Below are 17,300 nucleotides of genomic sequence, written 5' to 3' on the forward strand. Positions count from 1 at the left end.
GTCCTTAGCACCTACCCTGGACTGCTCACAATCACTTGCAACCCTACCTCCAGGGGAGATCTGGCCTTGGTGGATACCTGACTCATGCACATACACACAACTAAAAATAATTTAAGAAATAAGTCTTAAAACCTCTGATCCTCAGCAGTTACCTGTGAATGAAATTCCAAAAGGCAGTATGCCTTGATAATATAGACTGTAACTTACCTCGCTGTTTTGAGGACTTTTCAATTTCTTCTTTAAGTCTGCCTAAATCACTTTCAAAATCCTGGCTACCACAAACATCAAACAGTTTATCTTCATAACTGGATAACTGTTCTTCCTTTTTCTTCAGTTCATTATTTATATGGCTTTTATTCTGTTCAGCTGAAGCTAGTTCTTTGCTAAAATAAAAACAAATGCAGGATATTTGAAAAAATTTAATTTTTTTAGATTTAGTTTATGTGTATGAATGTTTTACCTCCATATATGCATGTGCACCATGTACATGCCTAGTGCCCAAAGAAGTCTGTGGTGATATATTGTTTATGATTTATTAAAGCCACTGGAGATCAAAATAGCAAAGCAGTCATACTAGTTAGCCATAGAAGCCAGGCACACACCTTTAATCCCAGGACTCAGGATTAAGAGGTAGATGGATCTCTGTTAGTTCAAGGCCACACTGATGACACAGAATTGATCCAGTCCTAAAAGAAACAGCTCACACAAATGTGATCTCAGCACCTGGGATCACACGTCTTTAATCCCAACACTAGGGAGGTGGAGGCAGAGGATATGGCTTGTCAGAGAAAGGAAAAAAAGGAGGAGGAGACAGGAACTCAAAGCCTTAGTGAATTAGTGGATTAATGGAGACAGGATTGCCATTTCAGCTAGGTAGGGGTAAAATCTACTGGCTTGGCTGCTTTGCTTCTCTGATCTTCAGCTGGAAGCTTGACCCACAATATCTGTCTCTAGGTCTTTAATTTATCATGCTACAGAAGTCAGAAAGGGTGTCAGATGCCATGGAACTGGAGCTACAGATGGTTGTGCTGGGTACTAAACCCAGGTCCAGTACAAAAGCAAGCAGTGCTCTTAACCACTGAGCCTTCTCTCCAGCTCCCTGGAAATTTGAAAAATCTGAGAAAGGAGATACAAGACAAATTCTGCCAAAAATCATTAAAAGAGTTAGGTATGAACAAATACTTTCCTATATTTTTTTTTATAGTTTTGCACTGGAGATAGAATCTAGGACCTCAAGCATGCTCTACCACTGAGATACACTCCAGCCACACTCTTTAGAAGTCAGAAGAACAAGTTGAATGCTCTAATTGAGTCTTCTAGTTGAATGCTCCTCTTAGGACACTGACCCATCTGCTAATCCTGAGCATGGCCCTGCTCCCAGATAAATGTATGGGGGCAGACAGAATGTGCTGTATTTTGGGGCTCACTGTCTTAGATTCTAGATTATAGGCCTGAGCAAGTGGAAGCCACCTGCTGGCTCTACTGGAGACAAAGGAAAGAGTAGCAGAGCACTTCTACTCCACTGGGTCTCCTTCACAGTACTCCTTAACTCGTTTCTAAATACCTCCTTTGCCCTTACTTGTAGCTGACATCTCCTTACCCTTGGTCACTCATTCCCCCTCACTCATCAAAAAAAAAAAAAAAAATTTTTTTACTAGTACAAGATTTACTTATTTATTATGTATACAGTATTCTGGCATGTATGCCTGCATGCCAGAAGAGGGCACCAAATCTCATTACAGATGGTTTTGAGCCAGCATGTGGTTGCTGGGAATTGAACTCAGAATCTTTGGAAGAGCAGACAGCACTCTTAACGTCTGAGTCATCTCTCCAGCCCTAGTATTCCAACTCTTAATCCTAGCCAATCTCAATGCTCATGTGTTAAAGAATTTAGCTAAATTACGATATACCAGTTTTGAAATTCAATGTGTTGTATTCAGCATATTCTTTAAAACCAAGCCGGAAAGAACACAACAGAACAGACGGAACTCAGTACTGTCCACTGTGAGTCACTGTAAACCCTGTACAAAAAGGACCACAGAAGATGCTTTCATCACACGGGGCAACCTAAGGGCCAAGTGTAGCCTTCATCCTATCTGGTCTCCAGGAAGTACCAAACACTACTGATCTCTCTGTGAGGAAACACCTTCCCAGGGCACCCCAGATATCACTCCTGCAGGCTCATCCTGGTTCTACTGCTAGTTCCTTTCCTTAGCTTGCCAATGGCAATTATTCCTAATAGTTAACTGTACGTCCTCCTTTTTCTATTACATTGTGGGGACAGGCATGAGAGGTCAGAGGGCAACTTGCAGGAATCAGTTCTCTCCCACCATGTGGGTCCCTGGGATACAACTGAGGTCATGAGACTTGGCAGTAATGGTATCCTCTGAGACATCTTGCTTGCCCCTCTTTGCACAATTCTTTCAAGGTGACATGGCTTATACCAATTACTTTGATATTCTTTCTAACAGAAAGGCAACAACTTGCAATTTCCTGAATTTAAATATTCTATTCACTAAAAGATACTTCCAACAGATACAAATTTGAGCCAGACATCATGACATATGCCTTATGATAATTACAGTACTTCAAAGCTGAGGCCAGAGGGTCTCAAGTTGGGAAATCAGCCTGGGCTACATTGTGAGACCCTGTTCAAACAAACAAAAAAGGAAACACCATAAATTTAATACAGCCAAAGCCAAATCTACTATCTCCCTAGAAATCTTATGATAAATATTGTCCCTCTTACCCAACAAGCACTTAAGGAAACATCTGAGAAAGTCTGAGCAATGGACTGTTCTGAGACAGAACACAATTACCAGGTATCACTTTCTACAGTTTTAAGAGACAAGAGGCCCCAATCACTTCCATTACATTTTATTTAGATTGTTAGAAGAAAAAGTCAACTGAATATGACATATTTCATGATAATGAATGTTTAAAACAATTAAAAATAAAAGCATGAAATAAGGAGATTTATAGCAGTGACAATGTTTTAGCAACTCACTTCAGTTTGGCAAGTCTGTCCCTGGTCTGATTGATTTCTTTGGATTTAGAATGAAGCCAGTCTTCTAGCTGTTTTTTGTTAGGAAAATACCCTAACAGTGAAGTCAGTTCATCACTGTGCCTAGACTTTATTTTTCTGATTTGTTCATCTTTGTCAGTCTACAATGAAAATATAAAACAAAACCAATCAATTTTAAAAAGTCAAGCCTGTATTTCCACATTTTATTATAAACAAATATAAATTCTGGGGATTGGTGCAAGGCTCAGCAGGTCACAGCATTTGCCACAAAAGCCTGACAACCTGAGTTCACCCCTGAAACCCACATGAAGGTAGAAGAGAGCCAACTTCAAACATATTCTCTCTCTCTCTCTCTCTCTCTCTCTCTGCTGGGGCTAAAGGTGTGCACCACTATAGGTGGCTACAAAGCATATGTGTGCTCATAAACACCCACTAAATAATAAGTAGAATTTAAAAAAATGAATTACACTGAATAAAAAATTTCTGGAATGACTAAGGTTCCTAATTTAAAAATGAAAAGTATAAAAGTTAAAGCAGAAAATATAAAAATTCTAAAGACTTGGGGTGATGACTGCCTTAAAAAAAAATTTGTGTATGTACAGTTTGACCATGGCATATACACACTTTGGAGTTGGCTCTTTCCTTCTATTGTGTGAGTTCCAGGATTAAATTCAGGTGGGCAGGCTTGGTAGCAAGTGTCTTTACCTTCAAGACATCTCCCAGGTCCTGGGATGGTCTTTTTAAGCCAGAGCAATAGTTCTATTGTCATAAAAAATTTTAAACTTCTTAATGTTAAAAGTTACCAATAATTAACACATTTTTTGTTTGTATTTCTGAGATTTCTATTATTAAAACATATATAGGCAATGGCATATGCTTATATTTCCAGTTAGGAGGCTGAGGCAGGAGAATCACTTGAGGCAGAGTAAGAGCCCAGTAAGGGCAACAGGATAGGGCTACAGCTCATCTCACAAACAGTGATAACAACTAAAAAGTAAAACAAAAGTTTTAAGTTCAAAAGTCTATTTTTATAAGCCTATTTTTAATGCTAAGTTCTTATAACCTCTAAATCTCTAACCAATACCAAATCAATACTTCACCGTCTATCTACTACAAATGGAAGATGAGCTATTTTAAATACCAAGCAGTATAGCGAAAACAGAAGGAAAATCATACTTTGTCTTTAGTCAGCATCTCCATCTGCGTGCGGGTTGTTGTGTGATGATTTAACTGCTCCATCTCTTGGTCCAGCTTCCGCAAGCTCCTGTCCAGCTCAGCTTTCTCATTTTGGAGGCTTATTACCTCTGCTTTTAGGGTTTCTACACTGCTATTTTTCTCAGCCTTGTTTAGTTCACGTTCCTAATCAATAAATGAAACAAATGCCCATTTATATATTCTGCGCCAGAATTAAGATAATGACAGAGTGTAATGGAAATCACCTCTCAGGGTCACCTACTTTGAAGCAGTGTTTTCCACTTTTGGAGAATGTATTGTTCTTTCTATTAATATACCGTCAGTTTTGTTACTAAAACTAAAAATCATTCTGAGGAGCATCAAAATACTATTTTTTACTCATTACCAAAAGAGAAAAAAAAAAAAAAAAAAAAAAAAACTTAATGATGCTTTGGGAAAACTCTATTCAGGTTACTGTACTAACTGTAATGATAGAAAATTAGTAAATAAACATAGAAGGATCAAACAGAAAGGAGAAATGAAAATTAGAAAAAAAAATTAGGAGGGGCTGGAGAGATGGCTCAATGGTTAAGAGCACATACTCCTTTTCTAGAGGATCCAAGTTCAATTCCCAGAACCCAGGTTAGGCAGCTATAGACCCAATGCCTTTAGTCTCTTTCAGCACCTGGGCTCCCTTGCACATACCTACACAGATTTAATTATGCATGCATAATTAAAAATAAATCTTAAAAAGAATTAGGAGAAATGTATCTATATAGAAGGATTAGTAACTTAGTTAGCATTTAGGTATCTATTAAGTCCCTATATAACTCACTATATCGCTTGGCATGAAGAAACCACAGAACCATTGTGATGTGTTCCCTCACTGGCACTTCCTCGTCCTGACAACACTGTGATATACTGCAAACTGATGAAAACGTACATAACAGCAGTTTACACAGGTCATGGAGGTGGGGCACAGAGGCTCTGACATGAATTAGGATGTTCACTTTGAAGAGGAACTGAGATGTGACGGAAGAGTACAGAAGCAAGGAAGAAAACTCAAAAACTCTTGAAGAAAACGGCCAAGAAAGTTTGTTTACCACAAGAAAAGCGATAACAAGTCAATCACATAAATCTCAGTGTGGAACTAATGGAAAAAAATACTTGCTTTTTAACTTAGGTCAAATACTGAGGTACTGGTAATAATCACCTCACTTTGTTGTGTTTAGAACATACATCTGTAAGCCACACGCAAGAGACTTAGAAAATCTAAACTTGAAAGTCTGAACACAAGTATTTTCCAAGTTTTCTTGGTGACCCTGATTTTCACCCACCAGTTTCTAGAATCAAAGAGCTGATGACTAAGATGTTTAAATAAGCTCATTTGTGTACATTATTAACTAAAGTGCCACATTCCCTGGGTGAACAACAGAAGGCACTTCAAAACGGAAGACATGAGACTGCTCTGTGGCAACTTGGTCACTTGGACAGCTTACAGCTTTTGTGAGCTCCTGGTCCAGCTCCAGGATCCTGTCTGATGAGCCCTCTAGCTGCTGCAGCTCGTTCTTCACATTCCTCAGCTCGCTCTGCTTCTTAGTGAGGAGTTCTGTTTTCAGCTCAATCATTCCTCCCAGTCCACTCTTCTTGTCCCTTATCTCATCAATCTGATTCTGCTTCAGAGTTTCTTTTTCTGTAAGGTCGTTCTAAATGCCAAAAATACACATTGGTAAGTCTTTCATTAAACAACTAAGGAAACTTCCCTTTAACATAACATAAAGAATGAGGGAAATAATTTCTAAAACTGTGAAAAGCTCTGTCTGGAGGTGACCATCAGTAACTGTGAACCAAGTTTTTTTGCAATTATCCTCAAAAATAAATTTTACTTAAAAAAAAAAAAAAAAAAAAGATCTACGCCTTGCTCCTATTTTTATCCTTATGAATTAATTGTTTCTAAAAGTTTTCTTTTCTACTTAATAGTCAAACACTCACCTAAAAATGTGATGAAGTCAGGTTCATTTAAAAAGTTTATGGAATCATGCAGGGTGTGGTGGTGCAGGCCTTTAATCCCAGCACTGGGGGGCAGAGGCAGGAAGATCTCTGTGAGTTCGAGGCCAGCCTGGTCTATAGAATGAGTTCCAGGATGGCTAGGACTACATAAGAGAAACCCAGTCTCCAAAAACAAACAAACAAACAAACAACAAAATAGTTTATCAAAATCACCCAGTGAACCTGGATTTCAAGATATTTACCAAGAGCTGGCTGGCAGTTTTAGCTTCTCTTTCCTGTCTCTCTCTCACAAGTTCATGAAAATTTTTAATCTGTCTATCACTAAAAGGTCCACGCTCAAAACCATCCAATTCGAGATGTGCTGCCAAAGACTGAATTAATGAATCTCTGGCTCGGATATGCTCTTGATGGCGATCTGCCTGTAGCTGCAGACGACCTTTATTAAAAAAAAAAAAAAATCTTTAAAGTTGTGGCAACAGTAGATTCATATGCAGTTACAAAAAATAACACAGTATAATCTCTTATATAGTCTGCCTGCTTTGCTCTAATGGAAACTCTAAACTGGTATACTGACATTATAGAACCCATCAGGTCTATCCAAATTCCCCAGTGTTATTTGTATTCCTTTGGGTGTATGCATTAGGCTTCATGTAAATTTTTTTTAAGATTTAAAATTTTTGTTTCTATGTCTATGTGTGTCTATGCCACATGTGTGTGAGTGCCCATGAAGACAAGACGGCATTAGATCCTCGGAACTGGGAGTTACAGGTGGTAAGCCACCCAATGTGGGAACCAAACTCAAGTTCTCTGAAAGAGCAGTAAGTGCTCTTAACCACTGAGCCATCTTTCCAAGCCCAAATTCTATATAAAATTTTATTCCATGTAAGTTTATATATCCAAACAACAGTGCAGATACTAAATAGTTTTTAACACCTCAAGAACCTTCTATCCCTAGTAACCATATGTTTTGGTTGCTATGTCCTATGTCCTCAATTTTGACCCTGCAGAACACTATAGAATTAAAAGCACACTATACAGTCTTTTGAGACCAAATGTTCTCAGGGTTAAGTCTGTGGAGATTCTTTATTACTGCAGAAAAGGTATGTTCTATAAGGGAAAAGGCCCAGGAAGTTCTGTGCCGTACCCTGCTCCACCAGCAGTTCTGCTTTTTCTTGGTTGAGGAGCCTCGCTTCTTTATTCAACTTCTCCAGTTCACGCTGACAGTCTACCAAGCGCCGTTCTTTCTCCCTCACTGTTCTCTGGTGATTGTGGTACAAGTCATTCAGTTGCTCATCAGTCCCTTGAAAAACCTGTGTCAAACCAAAATAGATGGCTTTAATGTATTAATATGACAACCACTCTGACTCATTAAATATAAATAAGATTTTATTCAATATCCATTTTAATAGAGATATCACAAACATCAAGATTCAGGTTTACTTTTCCCCCAAAATGTGGAGACGAAGGGTTTAAATGCAATTCATTATGATAATCCCTCAATTTTCAAAGAGAACAAGACTTATGACCACAAACCTTTTCCATTTTCTGTTCTAACTCACTGTTATCTTTCTCCATTTGTTTCTTTCGACTATCCAAGGCTTTAATTTCATTGTCAAGTCTCATTATTTTAGAGAGGTTGTGTTCAATTTCTTTCAGACGATTCTAAAAGTAAAGACAAATTTTACATGAATGAAATCCTTGTGGTTTCCATCACTGAGAAAGGGACATAAGTTATGACAGGACCATTTAATAAGGCACCACCATTTAGTGCAAACAGCAACCCATGAAAGAGGCACTAGAGACACTATGTAAAGTGCTCAGGGCAACATAAAGCCCAACCCTGCTTTCAACAACTCCCACACTTGTTCCTAAGGTACTGACAGCTACAGTCTGTGAAATGCCACATTTTAATTATTTTTGCTAAACTGCTTGCTCCTAGTCAAAAGACCAAGAAGTGATTTGTTATTATTTAGGTATACATGTGTATGTGTTTGTTCACATGCCCAAGGAGGTCAGACAGGTGTTAGATTCCCTGGAGCTAGAGTTACAGGCAATTGAGAGCTATCTGATAAGAATGTTGGGAACCGAACTTGGATCTTCTACAAGAGCAGTGAGCCTTCTTAATTGTTGAGCCTTCTTCAATCCAGCCTGTAAAATGCCACATTTTAAGAACAGAATTCTTAAATGGCTAGTGATGAGGAGGAGGAGGAGGAGGAGGAGGAGGAGGATGACGATGACGACGTGCTGAGGCTCAGTCCTGGGGCTTTATATATAACAGGCAAGCTTTTTAACACTGAGCTATAGTTCCAGCCCTACCTTCTTGTTCTAGTTTACACAGGATCTCATGTAGCCAGTACTGGTTTTAAACTCACTATGTAGCCAAAGATGACTTTAAATTCTCAATCTTTCTGATGTGGTGCAAAGATATACATGCAGGCAAAATACTCACACACATAAAATAAAAATAAGGGAAAAGATAAATCACACTAGTAATGTATCTTACATTCTGTACACTAATGGATAGTGTGTGATCACCATACAAACAGGAACTTCCTTTATTTTGTTGCCTCCTATATCCCCAGAAGTATTTGTTAGCTAAGTGAAAGATTTGAACAAAGTACTCTTACGAATAATAATGGTCATATCACTGATTAAAGCCTACTGTGTTCTAGACACTACTAGGTAAGAATACATGCTAAGCAGCCCAATTAGATGACCTGACAACTTGGACAAAGCTTCGGGTACCATGATGGAAGCAGGTATGGTGGTGCATACCTTTAACCCCAGGGCTCAGAAGAGCAGATAAGAGAATTACAAATCGAGTCCAGTTTATCCTGGCTGACAAAGTGACAAGACTGGGAGGTAAGACTAGAATGCAGGTCCTCTTTGAGCTTAGACTGAAGCATAGATAATTGGCACACAGGAAGCACTGAGTAAATGCTACCAAATGTATGCATTTCCTGAAGGCTTTCTTATAAATCACAGGGTTCAGCTGCTGCCCTCATCCAGGCTCTAAAGATGTAGGGAAAAGGATCCTAACCCAGGAGTCTAAGATCAGCCTGGGCAAATGGCTAAGATCCTGCCTCTTAGATAAATAATAACACTCAGAAGAGGGTAGCAAGAAGGAACAACCAAAGTCAAGTTATGCATGAAAATGCCATGAGGAAATCTGCTAATCTGTAAACTGTTTAAAACAACAACAGGACTGGAGAGATGACTCAGAGGTTAAGAGCACTGGCTGCTCTTCCAGAGGTCTTGAGTTCAATTCCCAGCAACTACATGGTGGCTCACACCCATCTATAATGAGATCTGGTGACTCTTTAGGCAGGTAGGCATACATGTTGGCAGAATACTATATATAAAATAAAGAAATCTAAAGAAAAAAAGTTAAAAAAAAAACCCAGGGCTTAAAAAGCTACACTAATTTGCATATATGTTATGAATGAATTCCAAATTTTGTGCAAATGTCAAGAACACCCTTAAAAATGATAAAAATTCTCTACAAAGACCCGTCAATTTGAAAATCTCAAAAAAAGAGAAAACAACTGTAAAGTTAGGTCTATCGTAGCAGTGCTTAACAGCTAGGACCAGTGCCAACCACTCACTCACAATCTACCTACTCTCAAATCCAGTCTCACCAGGCAATTTAAATATGAACTGTCTAAGCTGGACATGGGAGCATATACCTTTAAGCCCAGCACTGAAAGGCAGAGACAGGTAGAGGCTAGCAGAGGCCACCCTGGTCTACAGTTCTAGGGCTACAAAGAAAAAGTCTGTGTTAAAAAACCAAAACAAATAAACAAACAAACAAACAAACAAGAATGACTGACTGTCTCATACAGACCTAAGACTTCAGACAAAACTGAGTTTCTGGTAATTCTAAAGAAATATATATGCTCCCAAAGATCATATAAAAATAAGATACTTGCCCTTTCCACCAACTGATCACACTAAGGTGAGTGACCCTATGCTCTTACCCAAATCCTGTCCAAATCGCCATTCACCCAGATCTCCCCAGGCTTATGGATGCCTGGAGTAGACACTCCCAGGCAGGGAGGAGCTCCCTGAATCTGGGTACAGGCCACTCTTCCTTCCCTTCACGCCAACTGATCACACCAAGGTGAGTGACCCCCTGCTCTTACCCAAATCCTGTCCAAAGCGCCATGCACCCACATCTCCCCAGGCTTGTGCCTGCTTGAAGTAGACACGCCCAGGCAGGGAGGAGCTCCCTGAATCTGGGTACCGGCTACTCTTCCTTCCCTTTCCGCCGACCTATCCGCAACCGATCCGCAACGAGGTGAGCTCTTACCCAACTCCCTTCCAAAGCCCCATCCACCCTGATATCCCTGGGCCTGCTCCTGCTTGGGGTAGACCTGCCCAGGCAGTGAGGAACTCCCAGAGCCTGGAAACACCCCACTCTTACTTCCTGCCCCGCCCCCACACACCTGACCCCTATGGAGGCCTAAATCCTTCAGAGCAAGGAGACTACCAGGAGAGGCAAGACCATCCAGAGCTACGGACATTGAATTCCTGGCCCACACACACTACTGGGTAACAAGAGGAGATAGAGAGACCCCCACCTGTACTCACTGGAAAAAGGTATGGGAAGAAGACAGAATAAGAACTCGCTCAACAACAGAAAGACCATTACGTCACCACAGAATCTAGGGACTCCACTCCAGCAAGCTCTGAAAAGCCCAACACAGTGCATGAAGAAGAGATGGACCTCAAAAATTATCTCAGCAAGATGATAGAGAACTTTAAAGAGGAAACAAGAAAATCCCTTAAAGAAATAGAAGAAAAAGCAAGCAAAAAATTACACGAAATGGAGGAAAAGACAAACCAAAAAATTCAAGAAATAAAGAATTCTCTTAAAGAATCTAAAAAACCCCAAGAAAAAACAACCAAACAAGTGAAGGAAGCTCTTGAAACAGTTCAAAGAATGAAAGCTGAATTAGACACAATAAAGAAAACACAGAATGAGGCAATGCTGGAAATGGAAAGACTGGATAAACGATCAGGAACTAAAGACGTGAGTATAACTAATAGAATCCAAGAGACAGAAGAGAGAATCTCAGCTATTGAAGACTCTCTAGAGGATATACATTCATCAACCAAAGAAAACCTCAAGTCCAACAAATCCCTAACACAAAATATCCAGGAAATATGGGACACCGTGAAAAGACCAAACCTAAGAATAATAGGTATAGAAGAAGGTGAAGAAACACTGCTCAAAGGTACAGAAAACATATTCAACAAAATCATAGAAGAAAACTTCCCCAACCTACAGAAGGATATGCCTATGAAAGTACAAGAAGCTTACAGGACACCAAACAGACTGGACCACAAAAAGAAGTCCCCCCGACACATAATAATCAAAACACCAAATCTACAGAATAAAGAGAAAATATTAAGAGCAGCAAAGGAAACAGGCCAAGTAACATATAAAGGCAAACCAATCAGAATCACACCCGACTTCTCAATGGAAACTGAAAGCCAGAAGGTCTTGAATAGATATCCTACAAGCACAAAGGGAGCACGGATGTCAACCCAGACTACTGTACCCAGCAAAACTTTCAATCACTATAGATGGAGAAAACAAGATATTCCATGACAAAAACAGATTTAAACAATACACATCCACAAATCCAGCACTACAGAAGGTTCTGGAAGGAAAACTCCAACCCAACGAACATAACTACACTCACAAAAACACAGGCACTAGATAATCTAATTTTACCAAACACAAAAAGAAGTAGGAGGGCGAAATCCACACACAATGACACCACCAACAATAAATCCAAAACAAACAAGAACCAACCAACAATGGACATTAATATCCCTAAATGTCAATGGTCTTAACTTACCCATAAAAAGATATAGGCTAACAGAATGGATATGAAGACAGAATCCATCCTTCTGCTGTTTACAAGAAACACACCTCAACTTCAAAGACAGGCGATACCTCAGAGTAAAAGGATGGGAAAAGATTTTCCAATCAAATAGGCTCAAGAAACAAGCTGGTGTAGCAATCCTAATATCAAACAAATTGGACTTTAAACTAAAATCAATCAAAAGAGATGAAGAAGGGCATTTCATACTCATCACAGGAAAAGTCCATCAAGATGAAGTCTCAATCCTGAACATCTATGCCCCAAATACGAAGGCACCCACATTTGTGAAAGAAACATTACTAAAGCTCAAACCACACATAAAACCACACACACTTATAGTAGGAGACTTCAACACCCACCTTATGCCACTAGACAGGACCACCAGACAGAAACTTAACAAAGAAACAAAGGATCTGATAGAAGTTATGACCCAACTGGGGTTAACGGATATCTATAGAGCATTCCATCCAAACTCAAAAGAATATACCTTCTTCTCAGCGCCACATGGCACCTTCTCTAAAATTGACCACATAGTAGGCAACAAAGCAAACTTCCATAGTTACAAAAGAATTGAAATAACCTCCTGTATCTTATCAGATCACCATGCATTAAAGCTAGAATTCAGCAACAATACAAATGGCAGAAAACCTGCATATTCTTGGAAAATGAGTAACACCCAATTGCACCATTCCTGGGTTGAGGAAGAAATAAAAAAACAAATTAAAGACTTCCTAGAATCTAATGAGAATGCAGACACAACATACCCAAACTTAAGAGACACTCTGAAAGCAGTACTAAGAGGGAAGTTCATAGCACTAAGTGCCCACATGAAGAAACTGGAGAAAAGTCACATTAGAGAATTGACAGAACAACTGAAAGCATTAGAGCAAAAAGAAGCAAACTCACCAAGGAGGAGTAGACGCCAGGAAATAATCAACCTGAGAGCTGAAATCAATAAAGTAGAAACTAGGAAAACATTACATAGAATCAATGAAACAAAGAGTTGGTTCTTTGAGAAGATCAACAAGATAGACAAACCTCTAGCCAAACTAACCAAAAGGCAGAGAGAGAGCATGCTAATTAACAAAATCAGAAACGAAAAGGGGGCTATAACAACGAACACTGAGGAAATCCAGAGAATCTTCAGGTCATACTTTGAAAACCTGTACTCTACAAAATTCTAAAATTTAATGGAAATGGACAGTTTTCTGGATAAATATCACTTACCAAAATTAAACCAAGATCAGATAAACAGTTTAAATCGACCCATAACCCCTAATGAAATAGAAGCAGTCATCAAAAGCCTCCCAACCAAAAAAAGCCCAGGGCCAGATGGCTTCACTGCAGAATTCTACCAGAAATTCAAACAAGAGCTGATACCAGTACTCCTCAAACTGTTCCGCACAATAGAAGCAGATGGGATATTGCCAAACTCTTTCTATGAGGCTACAATCACCTTGATACCCAAGCCACACAAAGATAAGACTAAGAAAGAGAACTACAGACTGATATCCCTCATGAACATCGATGCTAAAATACTCAATAACATATTGGCAAACCGAATGAATCCAAGAACATATCAGAAAAATCATCCACCATGATCAAGTAGGCTTCATCCCAGGGATGCAAGGATGGTTCAACATATGAAAATCCACCATCAATGTAATCCACCATATAAACAAACTAAAAAAGAAAAACCACATGATTATCTCATTAGACGCTGAAAAAGCCTTTGACAAAATCCAACATCCCTTCATGATAAAGATCTTGGAGAGAACAGGAATAACAGGAACATATCTAAACATGATAAACGCAATATACACCAAACCAATAGCCAACATCAAACTAAATGGAGAAAAACTCAAAGTGTTTCCTCTAAAATCAGGAACAAGACAAGGCTGTCCACTCTCTCCACATCTCTTCAATATTGTACTTGAAGTTCTGGCTATAGCAATAAGACAAGAAAAGGGGATCAAAGGGATACAAATTGGAAAGGATGAAATCAAACTTTCACTATTTTCAGATGACATGATAGTCTATATTAGTGACCTAAAAAACTCTACCAGGGAACTCCTACAGCTGATAAACACCTTCAGCAAGGTAGCAGGATACAAAATTAACTCAAAATTAACTCAAAAAAATCAGTAGCCCTACTATATACAGATGATAAATCCAATGAGAAAGAAATCAGGGAAACATCACCTTTCACAATATCCACAAGCAACATAAAATATCTTGGGGTAACACTAACCAAAAAAGTGAAAGACCTGTACAATAAGAACTTTGAGACTTTAAAGAAAGAAATTAAAGAAGATACCAGAAAATGGAAAGATCTCCCATGCTCTTGGATAGGTAGAATTAACATAGTAAAAATGGCAATCCTGCCAAAAGCAATCTACAGATTCAATGCAATCCCCATCAAAATCCCAACACAGTTTTTCATAGACATTGAAAGAACAATACTTAACTTTATATGGAAAAATAAAAAACCCAGGATAGCCAAAACAATTCTATACAATAAAGGATCTTCTGGAGGCATCACCATCCCCGACTTCAAGCTCTACTATAGAGCCATAGTTCTGAAAACAGCTTGGTATTGGCACAAAAATAGACAGATAGACCAATGGAATCGAATTGAAAACCCTGATATTGACCCACGCACCTACGAATACCTTATTTTTGACAAAGGTGCTAAATCTATACAATGGAAAAAAGATAGCATCTTCAACAAATGGTGCTGGTACAATTGGATTGGGACATGCAGAAAATTGCAGATAGATCCATACCTGTCACCATGCACAAAACTTAAGTGCAAATGGATCAAAGATCTCGGCATAAATCCAGCCACGCTGAATCTTCTAGAAGAGAAAGTGGGAATTACCCTTGAACAAACTGGCACAGGAGACCTCTTCCTGAACATTCCGCCAGTAGCACAGACATTGAGGTCTGCAATTAATAAATGGGACCTCCTGAAACTTAGAAGCTTCTGCAAGGCAAAGGAAACAGTCAGTAGGACAAAACGACCACCCACAGAATGGGAAAAGATCTTCACCAATCCCACATCTGACAGAGGACTCATTTCCAAAATATATAAGGAACTCAAAAATCTAGCCAGCAAAACACCAAACAATGAAATTAAAAAGTGGGGTGCAGAACTAAATAGAGAATTCTCAACAGAGGAATCTGAAATGGCTGAAAGACACTTAAGAAAGTGCTCAAAATCATTGGCCATCAGAGAAATGCAACTCAAAACAACTCTGAGATACCACCTCACACCTGTCAGAATGGCTAAAATCAAAAATACCAATGACAATCTATGCTGGAGAGGATGTGGAGAAAAAGGAACACTCCTCCATTGCTGGTGGGAGTGCGAACTTGTAAGACCACTCTGGAAATCAGTATGGCGGTTGCTCAGAAAAATGGGAATCAGTCTACCTCAAGATCCAGCCATTCCTCTCTTGGGTATATACCCAAATAGTGCATGTTCATACAACAAGGACATATGTTCAACCATGTTCATAGCAGCATTGTTTGTAATAGCCAGAACCTGGAAGCAACCTAGATGCCCCTCAACTGAAGAATGGATTGAGAAAATGTGGTACATTTATACAATGGAGTACTACTCAGCAGAAAAAAGCAATGGAATCTTGAAATTCGAAGGCAAATGGATGGAACTAGAAGAAACCATCCTGAGTGAGGTAACCCAGTCACAAAAAGACAAACATGGTATGTACTCACTCATATATGAATTTTAGACATAGAGCAAAGGATTACCAGCCTATAATCCTCTTCACCAAAGAAACTAGGAAACATGAAGGACTCTAAGGGATAAATGGTCCCCAGGAATGGAAGTGGCATGAACTCCTGAACTAATTGGGAGCATGAGGGTAAGGGGGAGGGAGCTGCTACAATAAGAGCAAGAAAAGAGGAGTAGAGGAGAGGAAATGGAGGGGCACAAATATTGAGTTGGGGAAAGAATAGAGGAGAGAGAGCAGGATGAGAGATACCATATCAGAGGGAGCTACTATAGGTCCGAGAAGAGATCTGGAACCAGGGAGATCTCCAGAGACCTACAAGGATGACATGATCTGACAATCCAGGCAATGGTGGAGAGGATAACCTAAAAGCCCTTCCCCTAAAATGAGATTGATGACTTCTCTTTATGCCATCCTAGAGCCCTCATCCAGTGGCTGATGGAAGCAGAGACAGACATCCACAGATATACACTGAGCTGAAATCGGGAATTTAGTTGAAGAGAGGGAGGAATGAAGACGGAAGGGGTCTGTACCAGGTTGGAGAAACCCACAGGAACAGTTGGCCTGAACAAGGGAGAGCACATCGACCCCAGATGCTGTCAGGGAGGCCAGTATAAGACTGATCCAGACCCCTGAACATGGATGTCAATAAGGAGGCCTGTGCACTCCAGGGAGCCTCTGGTGGTGGATTAGTATTTTTCCCTGGTGCAAGAAGGGACTTGAGAGCCCATCCCACGTGAAGGGTTACACTCTGGCCCTGGACACATTTGGAAGGGCCCAGGACCAGCACAGGAAGATTTGGTGGACTTTGCAGAGCCCCCGTTGAGGGCCCTACCCTGCCTGGGGAGTGGTGGGTGGATGGGGAGGGGGGAGGGGTAGGCTGGGGTAGGGAGGAGGACTAGGGGTGGGGGCAGAGGGAGAGGGAGAATGGACTTACATGTGAAACAAGCTTGTTCCCTAACTGGAACTAATAAATAAATTAAAAAAAAAAAAAGATACTTTATGGGGATGGAGACATGGCTTAGTAGTTAAGGGCAGCTTGACTCCCATCACTCACACAGGAACTCACAATGTCTGTAATACCAGTTCCAGGGGATCAGACACCCTTTTCTGGCTTCCACAGTCACTGCATGCACATGGTATACTGTGGTATCTTGCTTGTACAAATAAGCCTGTCAGAGAATGGAGCTTGCCACTAGCTAACACACATGCAGGCAAAACACTGATATACATAAAACAAAAATAAATGGTTTTTAAAAGGTACTTTAGGCTGGAAGGTGGTGGTGCATGCCTTTAATCTCAGTACTTTAGAAGCAGAGGTAGGCGATCCCTGAGTTCAAGGCCAGCCTAGCCTACAGAGTATATCCCAGGAGAGTCAGGACTACACAAAGAAACCATGTCTTAAAAAACCAAAACAAATAGTGCTTTAGAGGTAAATGACAT

At 39.8% G+C, this 17,300-nt stretch overlaps 1 protein-coding gene across 1 annotated transcript in view; it reads right to left on the minus strand.

The window, feature by feature from the left end:
* Rad50 (RAD50 double strand break repair protein) overlaps nucleotides 1-17,300 on the minus strand; it is a 61,251-nt gene that overhangs the window by 34,590 nt on the left and 9,361 nt on the right. Inside the window, exons 6-12 of the mRNA XM_027427526.2 lie at nucleotides 7,742-7,870; nucleotides 7,353-7,518; nucleotides 6,451-6,644; nucleotides 5,698-5,904; nucleotides 4,202-4,384; nucleotides 3,008-3,165; nucleotides 208-383 (exon numbers count right to left, since the gene is read on the minus strand). Coding sequence (XP_027283327.1) covers nucleotides 208-383; nucleotides 3,008-3,165; nucleotides 4,202-4,384; nucleotides 5,698-5,904; nucleotides 6,451-6,644; nucleotides 7,353-7,518; nucleotides 7,742-7,870 — 1,213 coding nt within the window. The remainder of the gene's footprint in view (nucleotides 1-207; nucleotides 384-3,007; nucleotides 3,166-4,201; nucleotides 4,385-5,697; nucleotides 5,905-6,450; nucleotides 6,645-7,352; nucleotides 7,519-7,741; nucleotides 7,871-17,300) is intronic.

This window comes from Cricetulus griseus, chromosome 7 (assembly GCF_003668045.3).
Source record: "Cricetulus griseus strain 17A/GY chromosome 7, alternate assembly CriGri-PICRH-1.0, whole genome shotgun sequence".
Classification (NCBI taxonomy): Eukaryota; Metazoa; Chordata; class Mammalia; order Rodentia; family Cricetidae; genus Cricetulus; species Cricetulus griseus.